The sequence below is a fragment of the Hypomesus transpacificus genome, chromosome 10 (assembly GCF_021917145.1).
Source record: "Hypomesus transpacificus isolate Combined female chromosome 10, fHypTra1, whole genome shotgun sequence".
Classification (NCBI taxonomy): Eukaryota; Metazoa; Chordata; class Actinopteri; order Osmeriformes; family Osmeridae; genus Hypomesus; species Hypomesus transpacificus.
This window is the reverse complement of record NC_061069.1, coordinates 8,446,740-8,470,574: the sequence shown is the minus strand read 5'-3', so window position 1 is coordinate 8,470,574 and position 23,835 is coordinate 8,446,740. Positions and strand designations below refer to the sequence as shown.

The window sequence follows — 23,835 nt, the reverse complement described above, 5'->3', positions numbered from 1 at the left end:
GATGAAATTTAGGGATGCTTGAGCACCCCTAAAAAGGGTCTAAAATTGCCATTGGTTTCCACGTTCTTCTATAGCCCACGTTTTTCTATAGCCTACAGAGCACGCTAATTTCAGCTGGTAAACCACCTGCTCCCATGAGGCTGACTACCTACACCAATGAGGCTGACCACGTTCTAGAATTCTAGAATCTCTCCTTTGGAGCGGGGGCGGATCAATGAGCAAAGGGCTGTGATCATTACGGGAATGCATTTCTCAACAACTGTAGCCAACTATGTTTACCTTAAATTAATAATTAACCGTAGTCCTGTGGTCAGTCACACTGTTACTAACTGTTCTCCAGGATGACCAGAAGAGCATAATATTTTAGTATCAGAAAACGTCCAGTGAGGATGATTATCATCTTCAATATGGGCAATAAACCAATGTGTAGCCTTTTGGGTTTATGCATCCTGCTATCTCTTATATTATTCGTGGAGTTGGCAAAGAACCATTGGAACTCAACTGAAAACAGGTAAGCCTAGCACTCCAGTTACATAAACAGAGATCCCATTTTATTGAATCCAACTGAACAGCCTCATGATTCATTTGAATTCTTAAGGGATTTTTTTTAATTAGAGGGTCAGTAAGAGTATCCAGAGATATCAGCAAACCAGTTCCCATCGACTGTAAGATGCAAAGGTGGTCATCATGGAGTTCTTGTAACTCTTGCACAGTTAAGCAGGTGAATTTGACTCTGATCTGAGTCCCATTTCATTAATATTGACTTTAATTAGTACTGTCCATTATTTATTTACATGTCTTCCCGAACATACAAAAGTGTATATGACCTCAGAGGGATTTGTAATGGTTGTCTGAATCATAGTTAAAAGTCACCACTCTGGAGCCTGATCTAAACAGCATATGGTCCTCCATGCCAGCATCGTTTTCGCAACTTGGAGAAGCCCTCTCAGTTTGGTGGGGGTATTTGTCTTGGAGATCAGTGGGAGATGCTGAACTGTCCAGAAACCAAGGAAAAGTGTATGGTGCCAGACTTTTGTGAAAACAGTTTTGGATGCAGCGAATCAGGCAAGTTACCGAACTAGCTTTTTCAGTAAAACCAAATTCTGCTGCTGGGTGTGTGTGTGTATTCATGATTGTGCCATTCCCATGAAATGAATGACTGTGTCTATGCTTTATCTTTCCTCAGATCGCTGCATCAGTAATGATCTTCGCTGTAACGGTGAAGATGACTGTGATGACTGGAGTGATGAGGCTGACTGTGGAGAGGTTAAGATAAGAGACGACAAATGTTCTACACTCATACCTATCCCTGGAGCTAAAAAAGGTTCCCAAGGGTAAGACTTAATGAATATAAGCATCTGGAAAGGAACACCTTCAAGTGTGGATGAATAACTTCTGCAAATTGATATATCGTAAACTGTATGCAGTATACTAGAATATCATTTGGTTTGTTTTGTTTCAGCTATAATATCTTGCAAGGAGATTTTGTTGAAAACGCTCTTGACCCAGGGTACTTTGGTGGACTCTGCGAATATGTCTACAATGGAGAATGGAGGAAATTCAAATATGAATCATTCTGTGAAAATCTCAGTTACAATGAAGACGAGAAAAACTACCGGAAACCCTACAATTATCATAGTTACCGATTTTTGGTACAGCATATTCCTGCTTTATCACATTTACATTTACATTACATTTACATTTATGCATTTAGCAGACAGTTTTATCTAAAGTGACTTCCAAGAGAGAGTTTTACAAAAGTGCATAGGTCACTGATCATAACAACGAGATAGCCCTCAAAAATTGCGGGTAGCCAAACATGTAGCATACATTGTGAAAACAAATAAGTCCCAAAGGGAAGAATAATAAGAGCATGTAGATAGACAAGTTATAATTAAACAGCAAGAACCTCAAAAGTGCAAGAGTGTACCTGTGGAAAAAGCAAGCAGCAATAATATATTTCACAGCGAGTACAATAGTTTTAAGATAGTTACAACAAACCAACAAGAGCAACAAGTCTCTCAATAAGAGTCATTGTGATACTGGGGGAAAACTAACATCCAGCCAATCATTCCTAAGTGCTGTTGTACTCCCGGAACAAGTGCGTCTTGAGTCTTTTCTTGAAGGTGGGGAGACAGTCAGTATCCCTGATGGAGGTGGGGAGGGGGGGGGGAGGGGGGTTAAGAAGGTTGGAGAAGGTAGAGAAAAGTTTGCGAGGGTTTGAGGCAGAGTTAATTTTGTTCAGAAAGTAATCGGTTTTAGCATCAGTTATGCGGGCAGAGAAGGATTTGAGGAGGGAGGGATACTTATCAAGGTCCAGACCGTCTTTGGACTTGCGCCATCTCCTCTCAGCTGCCCGAAGGATGGACCGTTCTTCACGAATAACATCCGTGAGCCACGGGCAGGAGGGAGAAGATCGTGCAGGCCTGGTTGACAGGGGACAGAGAGTGTCAAGTGATGCAGTTAATGTGGATAACAGGGTGTCTGTGGGGTGGGACATGCGGCGGAAAATCAGAAACCAACTGCTCTGTTAGTCTCTTTGTATGAATCTATCAGAACATGTATTGTGTGTTTTGTGTTGTCGTAGGCTCAAGCCACTTCAGAAGGATCCAATGAGTACTACGAAGACATGTCTCAATTAATAAATGCGATGAAAACAGATGATTCAGGCCACTTTGGGACAACCTTTGGAGTTCAATATGTGGAAGTGGGAGTATCAGCAAGCCTAGGTGTCAAGACGCTCAAAAATCTGACACAGTATGCCAGCAAGGTAAATAAATGCAAATCAACAGTTGACAGCAGTTCAGATGGAAGTATACTCTGGGGAGAAAAATAACTAAAGTTGTCCAGCCGACGTGTGATGTAACTCCATTAGAATCACATGTTCCTAAATAAGTGGGCTCTTCTCCGATGCTCAGGATGTGGGGTTTGTCAGGCTGGTGTCCAGGGTGCAGACGGCCAGATTCAAGATGCGCAGCTCTGGTCTGATGCTCAGCACACGAATGCTCTCAGCTCTGCTAGACCTTCCAACAGAGTATGACTTTGGCCAGTACTCCCAATTCCTGAACACCTTCGGGACACACTATGTCACCCAGGGGACCATGGGAGGCACCTTGGAGTATATTGCAGTCATTGACAAAAAAGCCATGGAAAAAATAGGTAATTTTTATTGCATTTCTTTTATTCTAGAAAGGCTTATTTCCGACAGTGTCTGTGTTTGTGGTGTAGTAGCTTATTAGCTCTTAGCTGTGTCAATAGTGAAAGGGTCTGAAGAGCCATCAAAGTGTCTTATCTTTAGGAAGGCATTCTACTTCTAAGGTATTTTAATTCTATAAATTTATATTGAGTGTCTATGATAACCTTTGCCTTTCATATTTTCCATAGAAAAAAATGGTTACCACATCGCAGGCTGCCTTGGTGCTTCTATTGGCTTAGCTGGTCCCCTGGGGGAAAATGTGAAGGGTGAACTCAAATTGAAAGGAGAAGTCTGTCCTTCGTCTGGAACATTTGACTCAGGTTTAAATATATAAAAATTGATTGTTTGCATTATATAATTTTGACATATATATTTGTCTGCTTACAGAATTGGCACCAGAAGTCCATTTTTGAAAGTAGACTATCTAGAAAAAGAGCATGAATTATTAATCTCTTACTGTACCACAGACCGCGACCAGGAATCAAGTTTTATTCAAGACACATTCACGGTGGTAAAGGGGGGAACAACAGAGACTACTGGGGGCCTGCTGTCCATCCGGGACCCAGAGACCTACAGGAGGTGGGGGGAAACGCTCAAGTACAACCCTACTCTTATCGACTACGAGGTATACAAAAGTATAGCTCTGTCTCCCACACACACAAAATGTAAAGAGGCTACAGAGATTGATCCCATGAACATAATTGAAGTTCTTTAGATTAGCTTTACAGTTCATACTGATCTGCTTCAGTTGCCTTAATGAGACTGATCCATTGGTTTGATTACAGGGGGTAAGACAAATCCAGTGCATAAACTTATTTAACGGTATTTACAAATAGTTATTTACCCCTCCCCCTGCTCTACTTCACAGCTCATGCCCATCCATGAGTTGGTGCGTTTAAGCACAGCAGCACCCCAAGCAAGCAGTCGCATTACCCACCTGAGGAGGGCCTTGGAAGAGTATCTCATGGAGTTCAACTCCTGTCGCTGTGCCCCCTGCAAGTACAATGGCATCCCTGTATTCATACAGTCCAAATGTAGCTGTGTCTGCAAGCAGGGTTACCGTGGAGATGCCTGCGAGGAGACTCTCAGAAAAAGTGAGGGCCTCAATGATTTTGACTTGGAGATTAGCACTCTTACTGTCGTAAATACTTCAAATAACCTATCATCAAATGTATAGAATTCTTACATTGTACCATTGGGGGGAAAAAAACACCCAGTTTTGATAGAATTACAAAGTGTTTCAGTATTTCAGTTCACTGTTTATTTGGTGACATTAACGCCACAAACCAACGTCTCACCTTCTGATAGATTCTGTCACAGACGGGGCCTGGAGCTGCTGGAGTTCCTGGTCATCCTGCCAGTCAGGGAAGATGAGCCGCATGCGGGACTGTAACAACCCTCCTCCAGACAAGGGCATGCCCTGCCTGGGCTCCCGCTCACAGACTCGTAACTGCTAATCAGCCAGTGCTGGGTGTAACCATGTAAGAGTTCTAGAGATACCAGGCACATCTGTACCCAAAGAAGCCAAGTTCTGATGGTGATAATGATGACTGTGTGTCCTAAATAAAAACAACTCTGCTGTAATGTTGCCTTTTTATTTATTTGAGTTGCCTCCTAAATGATCACTGATGATTTTTCTTGCGCACATGGGCAAGGAACCATTGTGGTGATAGAGTTTTTATCACAAATAGTGTCACAAAAAGTAAAGATCCCACACTTGATATTTTGGAGTTTTGCATCTGTTTTATTTGGAATTTTAGGTTAACCATTACCATGTGTGGGACATCGTTCAACAGCTTAAGTTAAAGCCTGCAGAAGGCTCTGTTTTTCAAAACTGCGGGAACGCTCATCAGCAGGGAAACGACTCCTCCGCCAGGCCCCAGCAGGCAGCACCATCTCGACTAGGCTCTGGGTTGTTACATTGGCGGGTCCGGGACTTCATCCTCCCACTGCAGGACGACCACAATCCCCAGCAGCTCCAACTACCATCTATGGCTATTTCTGTTAGAGTCAATGTCACGCGTATAGTCAGTCAACCAAAAGGATGCAAAGACGGACATACTAGAAAAAGGTAAGGGAGACAGGTGTTTGCTAACCTGTCGGACTCAGGGAAATCTCACAGGACAGCCCTCTGTAGCCAGATGGACACACACACTCACACCTTTTGCCTGGTGGGCAGTGCAGAAGATAAATTCAGCATTACCCCAAAACACTCAGAAGCTGTGTGGTATATTCCCATGTTCCGTTAAGAAAACTTTTAAACAAACATACACACTAGCCATGCTATAGCTAAAGTGGGAGTCAACAGGCACAACAGTGTCAACAGGGAAGAGTGTAGGTAGAAATGGACGTTAACCTTTGATAATGGCTACTCCGTTGTTTTGGCAGGGGCTGCACCTGCAGGGGCTGGACTCAGTCAAGTACTCTTCCATGGCCTTCCTCATGTTCTTCTTCAGGAGGTTGACGTTCTCAAAGTCTCTGGAGGTTACCAGCTCATACAAGAATTTCATCTACCAGCCACAACAACGACATAAGTAGACCTTTAGCTCAAGGATGGAGACTGCGTACTAAATAGGGGTGCAGAATAGTATATTAAGGAGAACTTGAAACATTCAGAATGACAGATAAAGAAACAAGAAAAAAATCTTGCAAAAATGTAACATATGAAAGACAGATGCATTAAATGAAACAGTAAATGGAGAGAATGGCCCACAGTGCTGCTGATGAAGTCAGGGTTGTAATGCACTCCTTCCCCCCACAGTCTCATCAGCTCTGGTGTGGGCAGCTTCTTGGCTACTAGACCTGTGATGCTCTCACTGGTACCACCCTTCACAACAGCTACAAAGTCCTCCACCATGCTGCCTTTCACGGTGTCGGCTTGTGGGGCAGGACGAGAGAGAGAGAGAGAGAGAGAGAGAGAGAGACAGAGACAGAGACAGAGACAGACAGAGAGAGAGAGAGAGAGAGAGAGAGAGAGAGAGAGAGAGAGAAAGAGAGAGAGAGAGAGAGAGAGAGAGAGAGAGAGAGAGAGAGAGAGAGAGAGAGAGAGAGAATCTTGTCAACAAGGAGATTATATACTTGTCGAACTATATAATTGTCGAATGCCATAACACACATCCATATCTTTCCAGCAAAAAGTATGCTTCGAAGAGTCAGTCATCACACCTTTACAATTGAAATGTTCCATATTTTGACTGTTCAAGCTCAGGCTGTGTCCACTTACTTCCCATCTCATTCAGGAGACCCTTGCAGCCGCCTGCCTCAAGCCCACTACTGACGTAGATCCCTTCAATGTTGACCCCCACCTTGAGGCCCACATCCACACAGGTCTTATAATCATCTAAAGAGTAATCTGGAATATAATATAATAAAATAATAACTTTTAGTAAAAAAAAATAATAATATTTTTTTTTTATATAGTAAAATATTAATATATACAATATATATAATTTGCATTTGAAATGTGTTCCTTATTGAATTCCTTTTTTGTCACAATTGTATTTTCTTACATGCAGTATCCTGCATATTAGCAGAGGTGTAAAATTGTGTGTGTGTGTGTGTGTGTGGCCCAGACGAATGTCATGTACTGTAGCGTTCCTTTGAGGATCAGAGAGTTACCTGTCTTTTCCAGCTTCTCCTTGTTCAGGATGACAGTGTGTACATATTCCCCTCCCAGCTCAGCTTCGGTGATGTAGTGTGTTCCATAGTCCAGGAAGAGCTGCCGGAACTCTCCGTACACGTAGGTCTCCGGCAGAGCACGCAGACGCCTCAGAAACTCTGGGTGGAGCATCAGGTCACTGTCCTTCAGGGCGTACCTCGCCAACTTCAGCTCAGACTTGGCCCTCACGAAACTGTTTTTCTGAATGATTCAGGAGGGAAATGACTACTACTTTGGATTTATACAATGACATCTTCTTCAGTTTATCGTTTAATTACCGAGATGATTTCATTTCTATTGATAGTTGTCACAAATGTGTCTTTCTACGCTTGTTTGTATGATAAAAACCTTGACAAATTCCTACCTTGGAGGATGCCCTACGAAACTTCTTCACTGACTTGGAATACTTGTCATCAGAGTAGTTAAAGCCAAATTCAGCTACCATAGGCACAGCAAACCCCACTGAGACAGTGGTTTTGGATGTTGTTTCTTTAGAGGAAAAATGCTTGAACTCTGAGTAGGACTCAAAAGAATTCATCGTAAACTCATACGAGCCTCCGGTCTGTCAAACAAAGAGTTCAATTGAATTGAATGATACAATAATATTTCTGTTTCCAAAGTGCAGCCATACCAATATGATACGGTTTACAGCATGACATTATTCAGGAAATAGATGGTTGATAGATTAATTATAGGCCTACTGGTACTATTGGCCTGTCAAACAAACTCAGGCTGACAACTCATCACAGACATGACAGTCATGAGACGTATTTAACATCAAATGTTTCTGGTCTTCAAATGCTTTTCTAATCACCTCCACTGTGTACTGCTGCAGATTGTAAGGCTTCCGGAAGCGCACATCCTGAATATATTGAGGCAGGCAACTGCCCGCATAGTATCGGTTGTCAAGCACCACTCCCTGCAGGGTGCTGTCTAAGACGTTGATTCTGAGGAGAGGGAGATTAATGAGAGACCAGGCCAAGATACCAGGCATCACCTACGTATCATAGAAGTCAGTTAACTGTCTAGACCTATTTTTATTTCTTCTTTTCTATTCAGTCTTACTGTTTCTACCATTCCCTGTGATCACTGGAGGTCACTGAGCTGAGCATATTCAGAATCGCCAGAGGACAATGGAGTTCTGGCCCTCACCCTTTGGCTAGGTTCTCGATTCCCCAGTACTCATCTACTTTCTGTTTGCAGGTCTGTCTCACTTTCACACAGTTCTTCTCATCAGACCTGTCCCCACAGTCGTCATCCCCGTTGCAACGCAGTTCTATGGGCACGCAGCGGCCTGGACGGAGACGCATACAAACAAAGAAAAACATCTCCTGTGCCTGTTCATCAATACCCATCCTTTGTGGATGTTTCCCAATCGATCTTGCATGTGACTGAGTCACATACACAGACATGCAGCTGTGTATGTTTTATGAATGTTGATTTTACATTTCCAATGTATTTATATGAAAAGCAGTTACTGTCCATGTATGTATGCTTTTGTATTTGGGACCTGAAGAGGCCTGGACACAGCAGGGCGGCAGAGGAATACCTGTGATATTGCACTGGAAGCCTTCACACAGAGGGACTTCACAGGTATAGCGTGATGAAGGGCTGCAAGCCTCCTCCTCTCTGTCATGGGAGAAACATGGTTCCCCTCCAAACACAGACGGCTGGATGAGTTTAGCATAGCGATACTGGAAAGAGAGAGAGAGAGAGAGAGAGAGAGAGAGAGAGACAGAGGGTGAGGGAGGGAGAGGGAGGGAGATTAATAGAGTATTAAGGCAAAGGCAACCTACTTTAGAGCTATGAGGCATTGTACGTGAGAAGTCGGTTACTGCAAATTCTCATGGCAGGAAGTTCATGCACAGAATGCATAGCAGCCTTTCATCACATTATCACATTAGTGATGTGTTTCCTGTTCCAAGGTTACCTAAGGAAGCCCAGTACTACAATGTTTCATCAGTTATTTATGGCAATAAAGATACAGAATTTAGGCCTTCAAGTACTGTAGGTGGTCCATGCCATCATACTGACCCTCTTCTTCTGACACACATCACAGCTGGACCAGGATGTCCACTCTGACAAGACACAGTCTATAGGGTGAGCTACGTTCTGCTGGCCACTGGTTGTCTGTATGGCAACATCACTGTAACCAAAGAGCTAAGTGTTCACAAGAATCGGGACATGATCACAAGTATTTTGTTAATCATACAAATTTGGGGGTCTTGCTTTATAGGGTCAATAATAATAATTGAATACAGCATTCTCTATTCAATTTAGACCACAAACGCAGAGTCCGCTACATTATATCCCGTCTGTATAAATTATTGTCTGCTTCTGAAGTTGAAGGCTCCCTGAAATGCTGTCATGTTAATAAGCAGTCCATCAAGTCCTGAATAAAACACTTGGATCCCTTTACTTTGTTCAACAGACTTGTATGTTATAATAATCTTACCTTGACAGTGATAAGAACAAAGTAGCCCAGAGAAAGCAGTGTACATTGACTGGAGGCTTCATCATAATGGTTGATTGTGACTGTCACAGATTTTTTTTTAAGAGTTGAGTTCAACGCTCAGGCCTCTGAGAGTAAACACACTCTGGTTGATAATGCTGAGGACTTTGGCTTGATGTCACCATGGGATCAGGCCTGGAATCAATCAACTTTGCTTAAAGAAAATAGTGAAAACATAATATATTTAGACTGTTAATAAAATGTGGCTGTTAATAAAGTGGTTATGTAATAAACTATATAAAACCGTACAATTAAATTAATCTGATGGACAGAATGCTGTAGCTGTATGTTGTCTTTGATAAACTTGTGGACATTTCCCAACCCTTTGCTTAAGGGAATATTCCCGTAAGAGGCAGTCTTCTGGCAAGAGCTTGTTTGATTAACATGACTGAACTTGATAGATTCTCATGAGTTCAGATTCCACTAAAAGAGAGAGAGAAAGAGAGAGAGAGCAGAATCACATCTCAAGAACTAGATGGGAATCACATGGTATTTTATTTGTGACTGAACAGTTGGATGAGTACAGTGAATGGGAAGAAATTTAAGTACAAAAGTCACCCTTTTCTCTTGTCATTACCCTTTTGAATTCATAAATAAAATGTACAAAATATTTTGGACTACAGTATTTTGTATTTTTCTTACGAACAGAATTACAGTTATCATCATAGTCTAGAAGTAAATAGTGATATCTCATTTATTTAATTTTACAAAGTTGCCATATCTGCATTTTTTCTCAGTAGAGCACACCTACTAACACAGTCTGCCCAAACCTTCTCTTGCATCATTAACCTTTACTGTGTATAATGGCTGGACAACAACAGTGACTGGACAACAAAACCTGTACAACTGATAAGGCCGAGAGATGCACTTTTGACAGGCATGTATTTCATATCAGAACAAGCTCATTCATTTGGTTTGTTCCATCCAAACATGGAGAGAAGGTTGTTTATACAGTTTGAAAGCAGACATTGAGGGATGGGATTACCAGTCTGGAAGTCTACCATACTGTACCTAAAAACATGAAACACAAGAGAAGTGACATCGGCTTCTAAGGAATTGGCCTGTGATTTTTTGTATTTAGTGTGTGTGAGGAACCCTTAATGTATTAGTTCAACTGTCTAGTTCCAAAAAAAGAGTGAGAGGTAACAGGCCCCTCTTTGAATGACTATGCAACACAGATTCACAGTTCATGTCACAGAACGGAAAATGAACCAAAAGTTATCTTTAGAAAATAAATGTTGGCAACAAAAGCAAAGCAAACATCCAGACGCTACATAAAAGAGGTGCTGGTAGGGCATTGTTTGAAAAACCACAGCTAGTTGGTGTCCGAGAGGCAAACCTAACTGTTCTTATGGCACAGAGGCTCAGGTAAGAGAACTGAGGATATCCTATTTACAAAATAGATGTTTGGCAAACAAGAATTTCAATATCGATGCCTCAAAGTCAGTTTATTCTCCTTTTGTGACTCCATGTGATATCCGAAGTCACAGATTAGAAAATTAAACATTCTATTGTTGATATTTTCACATCAAAATAAGACGTTTTCTTTCCTCACAGTCAGATTCACTGGAGCCACATCCAGTGGATCACACACACAAGTCTGCTCATGCAAATGGTAAACTTGTGGCAGAATTGTCTGATAGTCTGGGCGTGTGGCAGATTCCAAAGTAAAGGTCAACCCCATCGGACCTTAGTGAAAAGCGATAAAAATCCCACTGTTCCATGGGAGTCCCGAGGTCATAGGTCACTTCCTGGGTGAAAGGCTTTTCAACAGAGACATCTTTGCAGGAGTCTGTTTGTCTTTCAGAGGACTTTGTGGAGTGGCCTCTGGAGAGAGGCAGGTCAGCTGCTTGGGATGACAATATCCTCCCGGTAGTCGAAAATACACAACTGTGTGTCTTTGTGATCTAGCTGTGAGAACACTGAAGTCCAGAGTCGCACAAGAGTCCGCTGTCCTCTTCACTTCCTGGGACCTTGAGGACCACTGCCCTATAAAGAAGCCACATTGTTACGACCAGCAACATCTTAAGGACATTATGAACAAAGGGCAGCAGGTGGCAGTGTTGTGTCTTTCCGGATTGCAGCATTCTATACAGCACACAGCCACGAACCCTTCAACTAAATCAAGGCTCTTTTCCAACTGGCAGAGGACCATCGAGTTACAAGGGCATGGAGACTCAGACAAATGAAAAAACAGTTTTAGTGGTGGAGCACAGGACACAGACAGCAAGAAAGAGAGAGAGAGAGAGAGAGAGAGAGAGAGAGAGAGAGAGAGAGAGAGAGTAGAAAAGTGAAGGGACATTGTTAGACTGATCGATAAAAGTGAGATGTTTCTAGATGCCCGTGAGGATACTGACAATGGGAGAGTGGGGTGAGGTACAAGGGGAAGGGGGGAGCGGGTAGAAAGAGATATGAGAGAAGCAGAGCAGAGAGAGACCCACCTTGGTGTCGGCTGTTCTCTAGCTGTCGTCCTGGGAACAGGTCTGTCCCTGGGGCGTGTCAGCAGGGGCGTCAGCAGCAGGACAGGGGGACAGGGTCCTGGGACAGGGACCCTGAGGGAGGAGCACAGCCAGACAAGATGCCCATCACCAGATGATTGATTTAACTGATAACACCATGATGTGACTTACAAAATTGTGTCGAGACATTTACGCCATGCATGCTGTAGTGTCAAGTCTAATCGGCTATACACACACACACACACACACACACGTGCAAACACACCCAAGGGATGATAGCTAGCTGTGAGCTGTTACTGTATAGTGCGGTAGGTGTGTTTTACCGTTTCTTCTTCCCTGATGCTGCTTGGGCTAGCGTGCGTCTCTGCGTCTACGGGGGAGAGGTCCGTGGCGGGGTCACTGGTCTGGGAGGGGGGGCAGTCTGAGGAAGAGCTCTGCAGGGGGGCCGGGGTGGACGCTGAACACACGAGACATCAGGACATGGCAGAGGGGAGATCATGAGTGTTATTCTCGAGATATGAAATAGAGTAACACATTTAGAGCATCTCTGATCAGTGTCTTGTTCTATTTGTGTGTTGATCCCGTGGGAGCTGTGGCGGCGTGCTTACGGGAGTCAGAGGATGGCGACGTGGATGTGCCTGGGCTCAAGGTCATCCGGGAAAGGTCAAGATCGCTGCAACTGCCTTCCTCTTCCTGGGTCAAGGCTAAGGGTGGGCACAGCTGGCTACAGGCCAGGGTGTCAGGTACGATCAACGGCCCTGGCGTGCCACACCTGCTCACCACTCCAACACCTCCGGCAGCGCCTGAGGTGGAGGGGCCCTCCCCAGCATCTGAGTCCCCACTTAGAGCCTCCCTTCCCAGGCTGAGCTGGCGCAAGAGCAGGGTGCTGGGATCGCTGGCTGTGTGCTGGGGGCTGGTGATGGCCGAAGAAGGGGCTGATAGGTCGCAGGCCTGGGGACACACGGTGGTGATGGGCACCAGGCCCTGGAGCATGGCGGCTGGAATGTGGTGCCCTCCTACCCCCATGGCCTGGGCGGGCATGTAGGCGGCCATGGCAGCCCACTGCTGCTGGGTAGCGGGGAAGATGTTGGCCTGGCTCCAGATGAGGGGCTGGCCGCCGGGCAGGACCTGGGCCACCTGGAGGGGACCCTGCACCCCGAAGGCCAGCGTCTGGCCCTGGCCCGTGAAGGGCTGCTGGGCCCACTGAGCTGCCTGGACAGATCCCATGGTCATATAACCTGGGAGGAGGGGGGCAACACGGTGAGGAATGTAGGGCAGAGAACGTCCATCTTGGTACAGAGGCGAGAACCAGACATGATGAGGTGGTGGTGTGGAGGCTTTGGAGGCGTGGGCTCACCTGAGGGCACAGACGTGGGGCTGAAGGGAGCATACATGTCAGGTGGGTGCTGGCGATGGCTCCTACTGGGGTCCAGAGTGTTGGCAGGAGAAGGGGGCATCTGTGGTAACAGTTCAACAAAGAGGGGTCACAAAAGTCGCCCAAAAGGTTGCTGCATGCGATGTATAGTATGTGTTAGGTATTGGGAGATGGTGTGTTGACCTGCATTGCATTTATCAGTCAATCCAATCGAATAACATGCAGAGAATAGTGCCAGAGAGCACTGGATTGTGTACGGCCTACTCCAAAATGTTTCTTTCATAAAGCAATCAGATAGTAATAATTACTATGACTAAAGTCAGATGGGATTCTTACCGAGGGTGGAGTGGACATATCGCCAAACAGATCAAAGTGGTTGATATTCTATTAGGAAATAATTGGACAGGATGGGAAGAAAGAATGTCACATTTTAGGACAAAAAACCCCACCATAATCACTAAGTAATCACAACAGTTCTGATTGGTGGGTGGGTGGCGGGTGGGTAGGTGGGTGGGTGGGGGGAGAAAGTCTATCTTCAAAGACTGTACAGTAACAGATGTCTAGAAACTAGAAACAACTACCCTCTGTCATTTCATTATCAGAAAATGGATCTCAAATGAATCTCTCACGGTGCTCTATAATTGGGCGGGTAAAAGGCTATTCAGTCCAATAAAACCAGAGCTTATTAGATATTCTTATGTCTGTCAATCACACAGTCCCCAGAGAAACACCCTGCATTATCATGCTGATGCCCCTCCAACTGCACATGTACGTTTACCATTGTCTGTCTTTCCCACTCAATGAATATATGGAAAATCTCTGCGTGGACCACCCAACCAAGACGGTGAGGCCAGCTGACCGCAGAGCGTAGACTCCCTGCCCTCTGTTCTCATCCCCGCTACATCGTAGAGAAGGGACACTGGTGTCTGACACTATGGAATGGGTTAGTCGCATGAAATGCATGTCACAGTCTCTGGGGGGCCATGCACAAGCGGACGATGATTCAGCAATAACACAAACACACAGGATTAGCATGCTATAAATAATACATATTCACACACAAACACGGACAAACACGTACGACAAGAAGAAAAGAAAATGGACGGGGAAACAGCATTCAGAGTTGCTGAGACAGAATAATAATGTCCTCTTAGGATTGCACAGGAGGGGAGGACATTGTTTTTGCAGTCGTGTCTGTTTAGGGGTAAAGTTGGGAGTTTGGAACAGGTGGGGAGACAGGTTCAAGTAGGTCTCTCTGCAGGCATTGACACACACGTCAGGGGAGCTCTGGGCTCTCACAAAGCTCCAACTGAATGAACAGACAAGCAGTAACACTTAGAGATATGGTGGGCAGTATACTTCTAGCGGCCCAGCCTGTTTTGGTGAGATAGCAGGGGCCAGTACACACTATCTGTTGGATACGCTGAACAGTCAGCACACAAAAACAGCATCAAAAGAACTGTTTTTTAGAGGTTGTTTATTTTATTTTTTTATAGCTTTATTTTTATTCAGTGACTAAAAAAGCTCAATCAAATGTTTGCTTAATGATTTGTAAATCGCTAGACATGGTGGGAAAAAGTGAATGGAGATAAATATATTTAAAGTTTTGCTGAAATATAATCTATCTATTTGTTGTTCATTTAGGTTTTTATAGGTCTAGTGGCCCTTTAGACTACCATATTACATGCAGAACAACCAAACACTGACCCCACCAACAAACCTCTCCTTGTCACCTCTAAGGAACAATAACCTGCCCCTTTTTGACCCCTCTAACTGTCCTTAGACCAACTACCCAAAACCATGCTGATCATCTCCAACAACAAGTCTCAGATTTGATATCGTCCATGTTCACATTGTGATCACATTCAGTGAATCAGACGTGGTTCCACGGCTTCCCTGTCACTCGCTCTGTGAAACTGGTGACACGTCTGGTCGTGGGTGACCAATTGCTTATGCATGACTAATGGAACATGTCATCGTTTTAACGTGGCTGCAGGCTCGCATTAAGAACCCAGAATAAGTGATACTTATCCCAGGTAATGCAAGAGGCTATTTAAGAGGCTTTCACTACCTAACAGGCATTGGCGGATATAATGATATGGAATAGTTCTAACACTTCAAGGGGATTGAACAATGGATAGAAGAGGGGGCAAGGTCAGGCCGATTGGTTTGAAAGGGACAGAGAGGTTTGCCAGTAAGAGAGCGATGAGGAACAAAGAATAAAAACAAAAACACCTACAGTCATGGGGAAATGGCGCTTTGGGACGTCATAGATCCCTTCCTTCTGCTGACTGGTAGGGACCTGCAGCAGAGGTCGATCACAACGAAACAAATAAGTAAGAAACACCATTTGACCAAAGGCTGAGTATTGAAAAACAAGAACGCACAAGAGTTATATATATTTCTATCTTGATGCTAATACACCATCAATTTCAGGTGGGTCTTAGAGATGCTGTGGCCTTTAAGAGAGATTCTATGCAAATTTTACAGTTGTGCATGAGAATCAATTCTACTTAAATCCATATTGATTGTAAACCACACTGGTATACTGTGCTTGTGTTAAGAAAGCACATTGTTATTCTCCATCTGCACACTGTGAATTCAACTAGAGGTCTGTATCTATGGGACCTGACAACACTAGAAAATCTGTGGTCCCCTCTCCTTTTGTGTGTTTTGCTCACATTAATCTATTAACCGTAGTCAACAATATTCTCTCTCTTTCAGCCGGCTGACTTGGCGTTCGGCTGCGTTTTCTTTTAAGTCTATTGATCTTGTTTCATTCTGAGATCAAATGGCATGGCAAGTGATTAATCTCTCTGCATCTTTCATCTTCAGAGAGGCGAGCAAGAGAGGGAGAGGCTGAGAGAGAAAGAGAGAGAGAGAGAGAGAGAGAGAGAGAGAGAGAGAGAGAGAGAGAGAGAGAGAGAGAGAGAGAGAGAGAGAGAGAGAGAGGAGAGGATGGAGGAGGGGAGTCAGATTAAAATACACAACAGGTCCCTAGAGGCCTGTGTTGGTCGCCTGAGTGGACTAATAACAAAGGTCAGAACTGTGGGTGTTTCCTAGCAGGCCACATAGGGCTCTGGGTAAAAGATCCAGCCTCAATAAATGACCTTGACTATATTTTGTGTCTGGCACATTTTGCCAGGTTATTAGAGTAAAACTACCATTTCTTTTATCAACATACATATTCTGTCTTTTATTAAAGTCAAACTGTGAAAAATGTGAGCAGCAGGCCTTTCTAAAATAAGCGCAATTCACAAGGCTCTACTCTGCAAATGATGAGAGAAGGGGAAGTGGTGGGGCTTGGTATTGTACCTGATAAACGCTCTCCTCTGATTGGGGGCCACGGAGGGGCTCGTGTCCAGCCTCAAACACAATGTACTACAACAGAAGTGGTGGGCAGGCAAAGAGGTGTAGAGCATAATGGGAGAGAAAGAGAGAAAGAGAACAAAAGAGAGAGCGACAGTGAAAGCAAGAGAGAGAGAGAGAGAGAGAGAGAGAGAGAGAGAGAGAGAGAGAGAGAGAGAGACAGAGAGAGAGAGAGAGAGAGAGAGAGAGAGAGAGAGAGAGAGATAGTGTTAGAAAGAGAGCAAGAAAGAGCAAGAGAAAGGGAGACAAAAAGGGAGAGAGACAGTGTGAGACAGAGAGAGAGAGATAGAGAGCGAGAGAGAGATAGAATGGGTGGAACAGGAAAGAGCACAAGTAATTGGTCAGGCAGCAGTTGAAGGCACTGTGGAGGATGACGTTCTAGCTCCTTCCTTCAGACTAGACACACAGGGCTGAACCCTAACCTGAGACTCAGAGGCAGAATTACCTCCATGTCTCTCAAGTTAGGGCTCCAAACCCATAGGAGTCATAGGATTCTAAAAATCAAAACAATTCAAAACTACAAATGGAATGTTTCGAGTGAACACTGCAATCAAAGCTACAAGGGCAAAGAAATAGAGATGTTATTGAAGAATTGGGCATACCACTGAACTTAGCATTCAGAGTAAGGGTTAGTGTTGTCTGTATTCAGTGTGAGCAACAGAGTAGTCAAGTATCAGGCTCAGCCAATAGCAAGGGGGCAAGAAGGTAGAACAACCAGTCAGGGGCATGTCTCTTAGAAAAAATCAGAACATTGACACAGATCAACTTAAAATATGGTTGTACAACACTGCACTGGCAATGGGAGGTCGAATGGTTGAACAGAACCGTCTACTAGGATGGTCTAGAGAGTGTATTACTGAAATGGAGGAATATCATGAGTCATTAATTCAAGCAGATCAGTGGAGATATTTGCATTAGGCTTTTTAGTCCTTTTACAGATAGACTACTCTCAATCCCATGCGTAAATAAAGCTGGTAAAACCGCTCTAGCATCACACAAGCAAGTGTTCCTGGTGTTGACTGGCTGTATGTGTGTGTATGATTGTGTGTGTGTTTGTGTGTGTGTGTATGTGTGTGTGTGACCTACCTGGTAGACTGGGTCATCGACCTCGTCCTCCAAAATTGTCTGTTTGATGATTGAAGAGGAGACATGGTTTACAAGCAGGCAAAATAGAATAAAACATAGAGCACTGGAAAAAACTCAGGACTTAGAGATACAAATAACTTGGAACTGTGTGTTTCATAGAGATTTTATGTTGTGACATTATGCTTCAATCCAGCTGAATTTTACCATACAGTACACACAATAATACTTTAGTTCCTTTCGACACAACGTTTTTATACGTCCATCATTTCAATTAACAAACAAAATAAAACACTTTACTGAACACAATTTGCTGTGAAAGAATGGGTTCATGTACTAACGTACTGACAGAACATCTCAGGCAGTTGAGAAGCTGAAAATAAACAAACAAGCATAATTGGCCCAGCAGTTTATCCAGTGACCCGGCAGTCGGCGCAGAGTGGAGTTTAAAGAGAGCTGCGTTCAACAGAAGCAGGAGAGCAGGGGGAGCGTGTTTACCTGGTAGACGGCCTGCTCACAGTGCTTGTCCTTCTGGGCCTTCTTCTCCATCTCCTCACGCTGCTTGATGTCGTAGATGAGCGTGAAGAGGTCACGGAGGTCGACGATGAGAGGCTCCGCCTGATCAAAATCAGAGGAGAGAGAGGGTGGGTGAGGAGGACGAAGGGGGAAATGTCGTGGCGGATGGGGAGGAGGCGGAGTGAAAATAGGTAGAGAGGGAAGAGCGATACGGAGGAGATATGTTACTACTCACCGATTGGCCAGTCTTGATGGCAACAAAGCGGTGGTGTCCCTCCTTCCCACAGACGTAACCAAAGGCGCGGTGGTCCCTGGTATCTTTAGCAATGTAGGAGATCTCATGCACTGTGTGTTGATGCAAGAGAACCTGGAAACACGAGAAAGTAAGGTCACGCAGAGAAAAGCAACAGTGCTACAGTGTTACAATGACAGGAAATAAAGGTTGAAGTGAACAAGGTTGAACCACTTTGGAGGTCAGGTTGATAAGAGAATATAAAAGGGGAAATGAATTGGAACTGTGTCTAACCACTAAAATCCATTTTGTTTGAGTGTCAGATAAAGCAGCAAGGCTGGAAAATTGGGGCGGAACATTCTTTCTCTTACTGTTGGCTGGGACCAGACTTGACAGGAATAACTGCCACTTTGAACAATTCTTTCCTCCTCTACTCGTTTCAAGCTTTCACATGTCTCTGCAGGATATGAGATGCTACAGATTTACTGCATGAGTAGAACCAAACGAGAGGAGTGCCACACAGACAGACACATTTTCACATATTTGTAAGATTTTCCTGACCAGGGGGATGTTGCTGTTACAATATGTGCACATGCAAAAAGATCCATCGTCAACAGAGCATGCTTGGGAAGACCCACAGGGCGGCCCAGAGCACCAGTTTAAAAGTATAGCCAACATACTCTACACACACACACAAGCATAAACACACTCTGTGGTTTAATGTCTGATCTGCCCTACCGCTGCGTTTTTAATAGTGTTGATAAGCTTTAACTATGGAGGATCGACTGGGTGATTAACAAGGGCTTATTCAGTGGGGCACAATAATGCTCAAGATTTAGAGTGATGTAGATGGATCAGGAAGTCACTTCATCAGTTCAGTACTGTACTACAGAGGTCAGTGGAAAAGAGCAGTAAGCACTGACCAGACACAAGGGGTGGGCCCATGGAGGATCCTTAAGCTGTCTCTAATGACTGATGGGATGGCACTACTCTGTACGAATTTGAAAGGGGAAGTTATCATTGATGAACCTTTTTTTTTTGGAAGGAGGGACTTTGGTATTGCATAATTATTTGTTAGCGTTAATGACAGTAGAGGTGGAGCTAGAGGCTAATTAGCAGTTAGCGATGATGATCATTAGGGGTGGAACTGAGTGCTAATTAGCAGTTAGCATTAATGAGCGCAGAGGGTGTTTCTGGAGTGCATGTGTCTCAAGATGGGGCGCAGAACCCCTCTATCATCTTGTGATAGAACAGCAGGCCTCTGGCTCCTCAGGGGGGCAGGATGGAGAGGGAGGCAGCCCATCTCAGAACGCCATCAAACATCCCTCACACACATTAGCAGTCATGACAGGGTGTCATCAGAAGTATCCCTGCAGCTAGGTCAAAGTAGTTCACCAAGGGTCATATTCAAGACCTGCCAGATAATGGTTAGCACTCTGCTTTAAAGTGCCAGTTATTCAATAGAAAGGAACTTTACATATATTCAGTAGCCTCTTACCTATAGCTTGTGAGATATTACTTGCAAATCAGGTATACGGTTCCCAGTTCATCAGCCAATCTCTTGTAATTGAGCTGTATTGAATGATATCTAAAATAATTGGTTTTGTTTCCCCGAAAAGGTGATTGTACGTTGTCATAATGCCAACAGTAGAGTGTGACACCAGGCGTTTAACAAGGCTGCGGGGAGTGATGTGAAGTGAACTGTGTGAGCTCTGCCCCTCCGCCTGTCGTCTTGGTTCCCAGTAGCAGCTGGGCTGGGTCTGACAGTGCGGCTCCGCAGTGGCCCCAGCCCGACCACAGCCGGCTCCGTCATCACTCACTCACCCCCGATCTCTCGTCATAAATCTTGATCCCGCCGAAGGACACGGTGAGAAAGACTCGCTGCTTGTGCTCCCCTTTGGAACGAGCCGAGGAAGCCATTCCCTGCAGGAGAGGAGACGTGGGGAGATGAAAGGAAATGAGCTCAGCAGGAAAGACAGTGTGCCACCTTCTATGATTCAGGTGAGTGTGATGGAGGCGGGTGTGGGGGGGAAGGGGGCAACAGCTGTTACGTAATTGGTGCAATAGGACAGAATGTTCTTTCATCATGCTGCTTTTTGTTCCACAAACGACACCTTGCCAATACTTCAGTTGTTTGTGTTTCTTGTGTAATGGGAGTTGTCTTTTACTTTCCCTTGTCAGACAAAATCTTAAATAGGGCTGCTCCTCGTGGCATAACTGTCTAACAACAATGCAGATGCGTTTTTCTGATTGTGCTGACCGATCACCTCTCCCAGGCAACTTCCATCACGTCCTGCTGACTGAACAACTGCAGAGAGCCTTTGAAGTAGATATTTTCCCATGAATCTCAGCCCTTTCCCCCCCCCCCTTCCCTTATAAAAACAATTAACATTTCCAGCATGTTCTACAGACTTATATCGAGGCCGTACTCCTCCCTGACGTGTCTTTTATGCATCAGAGCCGTGAGAAGAACACAAGCAGAAGAAAGAGCTCCTTCCAAACACGTCTGACAACCCTTCCACCCCTGTCATGTTGACAGAGTGACCCCATACAGTCCACCTTACACTCTCCCTCCTCTCAACCTCAGCACTTGGTCTGAGCAGCAGCCATTAAGAGAGCCCTTTGAGCACCATCAAACCCTGCCTTCAGTCTGCGGAGTGGGAAAACAAAGTAGGATTGTGCTGAATAGAGAGTCTATGGTCTCCCGTCAATCGTCAATCGGCTTCTCCATTTGGTGGATTAAGTCTTCCAGGCTCTGAGCGGCAGCTCGATAGAGACCCCCTCTCCCCTTCTCTATCCCCCTCTGTCCCCTGTCCAGATAATAGCATGCCCATATTGACTGGAGCATTGACTGTAACAGGCTGTGACTGGTGGCTAGAGGAGTCATATGCAGGTCACTGTTCAAATGCCACAGCATGGCTGGTAAACCTGGCTGCTGTTGTATTGGATATGCAGTACTCATGCTGCATTAACTAAGAGAGGATGAGAGGATGAGAAGATGAGGGGATGAGAAGATGAGGGGCTCGCTATGCTGTACAGTATGCTGTAGTTTCACTCTGCTGTTTTAAGCCCTAGTAGTTTATTTAACACAGTGAAGAGACTTAAACCTACCCATACGCTCTCTATAGGACATGAGGTAGCCTAATTCCTATCATCTTCCAAAGAAGCTCACTCTCAACTATAATTCAACAGAGAGGTAGCTCGCTGTCTTATAGGTTCAGAAACCAAGTACCAGTTCATTTCACCAGAAAAATACTCTGGGTGCTTCACTAAGAAAGGTAATTCAAAACATGGAATATAAGTATCCCATTACTACCTGTTTCTCGAGGACACCCTCCTGAATGGGATGTTTCTGTCCTTCTATAGGGAAACTGCTGAGACTGTTCCCTCAGAAAAGCCAAGATACTGTATCTCTGTCTATCTATCCACCGACAGGAGGGACTGAGGGGGCGGAATAATGGCCTGTACAAATGGAATCGGATTAGGTACCACAACACACTCCTAAGGCTCTGTCGGCTTCTGTGACAGTCAAACATTTACACACAGACACACACACACACACCTTGAGCTTCATCATGGAGTCCTGGCACAGCTTGTCCCCGCGTGCCGCTGTCACCTCATCAATTCCGATCAGCTTGGCCTTGTAGCGCACGCCATCGCCGCGGAAACGCTTAATCAGCCCCGCCTCACTGCGGTCCTGACCTGCGACAGGAAGAGGAAGGGGAGAGAGCGAGAGAGCAGGCAGGAAAGAGAGAAGAAGCAAGACGTAGATGAAGGAAAGAGAGAAATACAGAAATGACTGATAAGGAAGGGCCCTGTCCATTCAGAGACGGGACACGCCCTGCCTTGCTTGAGGTGTAAGAGGTGATTAAATGTGATTGTGCAGGAGGTGGCTGAGTAGCAGGACAGCAGATGGGAAAATATTGATGAAATATGAAATGAAAAACAGGACGGAAAATGTTTATCTCTGTCACAGCCCGAAAAAATGCATCAGCTGACCCCAACTGGCTCGGGCTTCATGGGTCTATTGTGGGGACTAATGAACAAAACAGATAACAATTAGAGTCCTCGACAACCGACCAGCATCACCTTCCCCTGGCCTGCATATGGAACATTCCTGGGGAATAAGGGTGGGAGGGTAGGGGGCGTTCACCCACACCCAGCCAGCGTTCCCATGGGCACTATTGGTGGTCTTACAGCGGGTGCAAAATGCTGCTGCTAGACTATTGACTAAAACTAGAAAGTTTGATCATGTAACATTGACTCTTATCTCTTTACACTGGCTCCCTATCCAAGCCAGAGCTGATTTCAAAGTTCTACTACTAACTTACAAATCTCTGCATGGATTGGCACCACTGTACCTCTCCGGTCTCCTTGCACCCTATTGCCCCGCAAGGTCTCTAAGATCTCAAAATGCCGGCTATCTGGTAATACCCAAAGTTAAGAAAAAAACTGCTGGAGGTAGGGCGTTCTCATATAGAGCACCTCTTCTTTGGAACAAATTACCCATCTCAATTAAGGAAGCTGATACTGTCTCGACATTTAAAACTAGATTAAAAACGTTCTTGTTTAGTCAATTCTATGATTGTTAAAGGGAAGTATGTGTGTACTTTCTATGTAAACCTGGGATGTGTGCTTGCCTATGTGTGTATCACATGTAACTTTTAAATTTTAATTATAGCTTATGTTCACATTGCCCAGCTAGATGTTACAAATAAAGTAAACCTGTTACTGTATATTGTTAGTATTATTATTATTATAGTTCCGTTGCTGTATATTGTTACTGTTATAGTTTTTATTACTAGTTGGAGACAACGGGGGACTGGCTGTTTTCATCCTTATTCGTATAAGTATAACCTACTTTAGAGTTCTTTCCCCTGGAACAGATTTCATGTTCCAACTGAGGGGGGCTGTCGTTGTTTTGGTGTGTGGGGCTGCATCAAATACCCTTTTTGCTCTGTTAAATTGCTGCACTAGTCCACACTTGACCGGTGGGGATCTCATTCTATTTTGACTGTAACTGTTAGCTGCTCCTGGCATTCTCTAATCCCTGCTCTCCTCTCTGTCCCCCCCCCACACATTCCCTGTGGTGTGGGGGGTTTGAGCTGTCAGGACCTGCTTGGTCGTCGGTCTGCCAACGCTGAACCAGGTCGTCACCCGGAATCCAGTCTCCATGACGGCCAACAGCGAGTTTCCCGGTCCCATCCAACGTCTATAAAGCCGAACAATGGATTTTGGTGTTTCAAAACCCATTGACACTGTATGACTATGTTTAGCTTGTGTTCTGCTCCTCTCTCTTACCAACCGTCTCTGGAGGAGAGGATCCCTCTCTGAATTGCTCCTCCCAAGGTTTCTTCCATTTTTTCTCCCGGTGGGAGTTTTTCTGGGAGTTTTTCCTTGTCTTCCTTGAGGGTTTAGGTTGGTTGAGGGGCAGT

General features: G+C 44.7%; 3 protein-coding genes across 6 annotated transcripts in view; 1 reads left to right on the top strand and 2 right to left on the bottom strand.

The window, feature by feature from the left end:
• The first annotated feature begins 287 nt into the window (after positions 1–287).
• Positions 288–4,780, top strand: c8a (complement component 8, alpha polypeptide). The gene is made up of 11 exons (XM_047027688.1): positions 288–511; positions 616–721; positions 918–1,065; positions 1,187–1,334; positions 1,463–1,652; positions 2,588–2,770; positions 2,919–3,159; positions 3,385–3,516; positions 3,664–3,821; positions 4,065–4,290; positions 4,505–4,780. Exons 1-11 carry the CDS (start codon positions 390–392, stop codon positions 4,651–4,653), a joined length of 1,803 nt encoding a protein of 600 aa, XP_046883644.1. The 5' UTR covers positions 288–389; the 3' UTR covers positions 4,654–4,780.
• Positions 4,781–4,924: 144 nt separating this feature from the next.
• On the bottom strand, positions 4,925–9,415 carry c8b (complement component 8, beta polypeptide). Its single transcript, XM_047027695.1, has 12 exons — positions 9,310–9,415; positions 8,889–9,000; positions 8,404–8,548; positions 8,007–8,148; positions 7,669–7,801; positions 7,219–7,416; positions 6,815–7,055; positions 6,420–6,548; positions 5,910–6,073; positions 5,553–5,706; positions 5,293–5,364; positions 4,925–5,197 (listed from the first exon to the last, which is right to left on the bottom strand). The coding sequence occupies exons 1-12, from the start codon at positions 9,372–9,374 to the stop codon at positions 5,046–5,048; spliced, it is 1,707 nt and encodes a 568-aa protein (XP_046883651.1). The 5' UTR covers positions 9,375–9,415; the 3' UTR covers positions 4,925–5,045.
• Positions 9,416–9,842: 427 nt separating this feature from the next.
• Positions 9,843–23,835, bottom strand: part of LOC124472701 (disabled homolog 1-like) — a 30,137-nt gene continuing 16,144 nt past the window's right edge. The window contains exons 3-15 of one of the 4 annotated variants that reach the window (XM_047027690.1): positions 21,963–22,102; positions 20,225–20,323; positions 18,404–18,535; positions 18,151–18,270; positions 17,656–17,694; positions 16,516–16,581; positions 15,440–15,502; positions 13,537–13,584; positions 13,183–13,282; positions 12,434–13,063; positions 12,149–12,282; positions 11,808–11,918; positions 9,843–11,355 (exon numbers count right to left, since the gene is read on the bottom strand). In XM_047027690.1, coding sequence (XP_046883646.1) covers positions 11,826–11,918; positions 12,149–12,282; positions 12,434–13,063; positions 13,183–13,282; positions 13,537–13,584; positions 15,440–15,502; positions 16,516–16,581; positions 17,656–17,694; positions 18,151–18,270; positions 18,404–18,535; positions 20,225–20,323; positions 21,963–22,102 — 1,664 coding nt within the window. In that variant the 3' untranslated portion in view covers positions 9,843–11,355; positions 11,808–11,825. Of the gene's footprint in view, positions 11,356–11,807; positions 11,919–12,148; positions 12,283–12,433; positions 13,064–13,182; positions 13,283–13,536; positions 13,585–15,439; positions 15,503–16,515; positions 16,582–17,655; positions 17,695–18,150; positions 18,271–18,403; positions 18,536–20,224; positions 20,324–21,962; positions 22,294–23,835 lie in introns of all 4 variants that reach the window. The other 3 variants (XM_047027689.1, XM_047027692.1, XM_047027691.1) reach the window with 3 other exon arrangements.

Coding starts and splice junctions, on each gene's coding strand:
- c8a (XM_047027688.1), top strand. CDS start 390: ATGATTATCATCTTCAATATGGGCAATAAACCAATGTGTAGCCTTTTG. Junction 512..615: donor TGGAACTCAACTGAAAACAG/GTAAGCCTAGCA, acceptor TTTTTTAATTAG/AGGGTCAGTAAGAGTATCCA. Junction 4,291..4,504: donor CGAGGAGACTCTCAGAAAAA/GTGAGGGCCTCA, acceptor ACCTTCTGATAG/ATTCTGTCACAGACGGGGCC.
- c8b (XM_047027695.1), bottom strand. CDS start 9,374: ATGATGAAGCCTCCAGTCAATGTACACTGCTTTCTCTGGGCTACTTTG. Junction 8,149..8,403: donor CTTCCAGTGCAATATCACAG/GTATTCCTCTGC, acceptor GTCTCCGTCCAG/GCCGCTGCGTGCCCATAGAA. Junction 6,549..6,814: donor GGAGAAGCTGGAAAAGACAG/GTAACTCTCTGA, acceptor ATTATATTCCAG/ATTACTCTTTAGATGATTAT.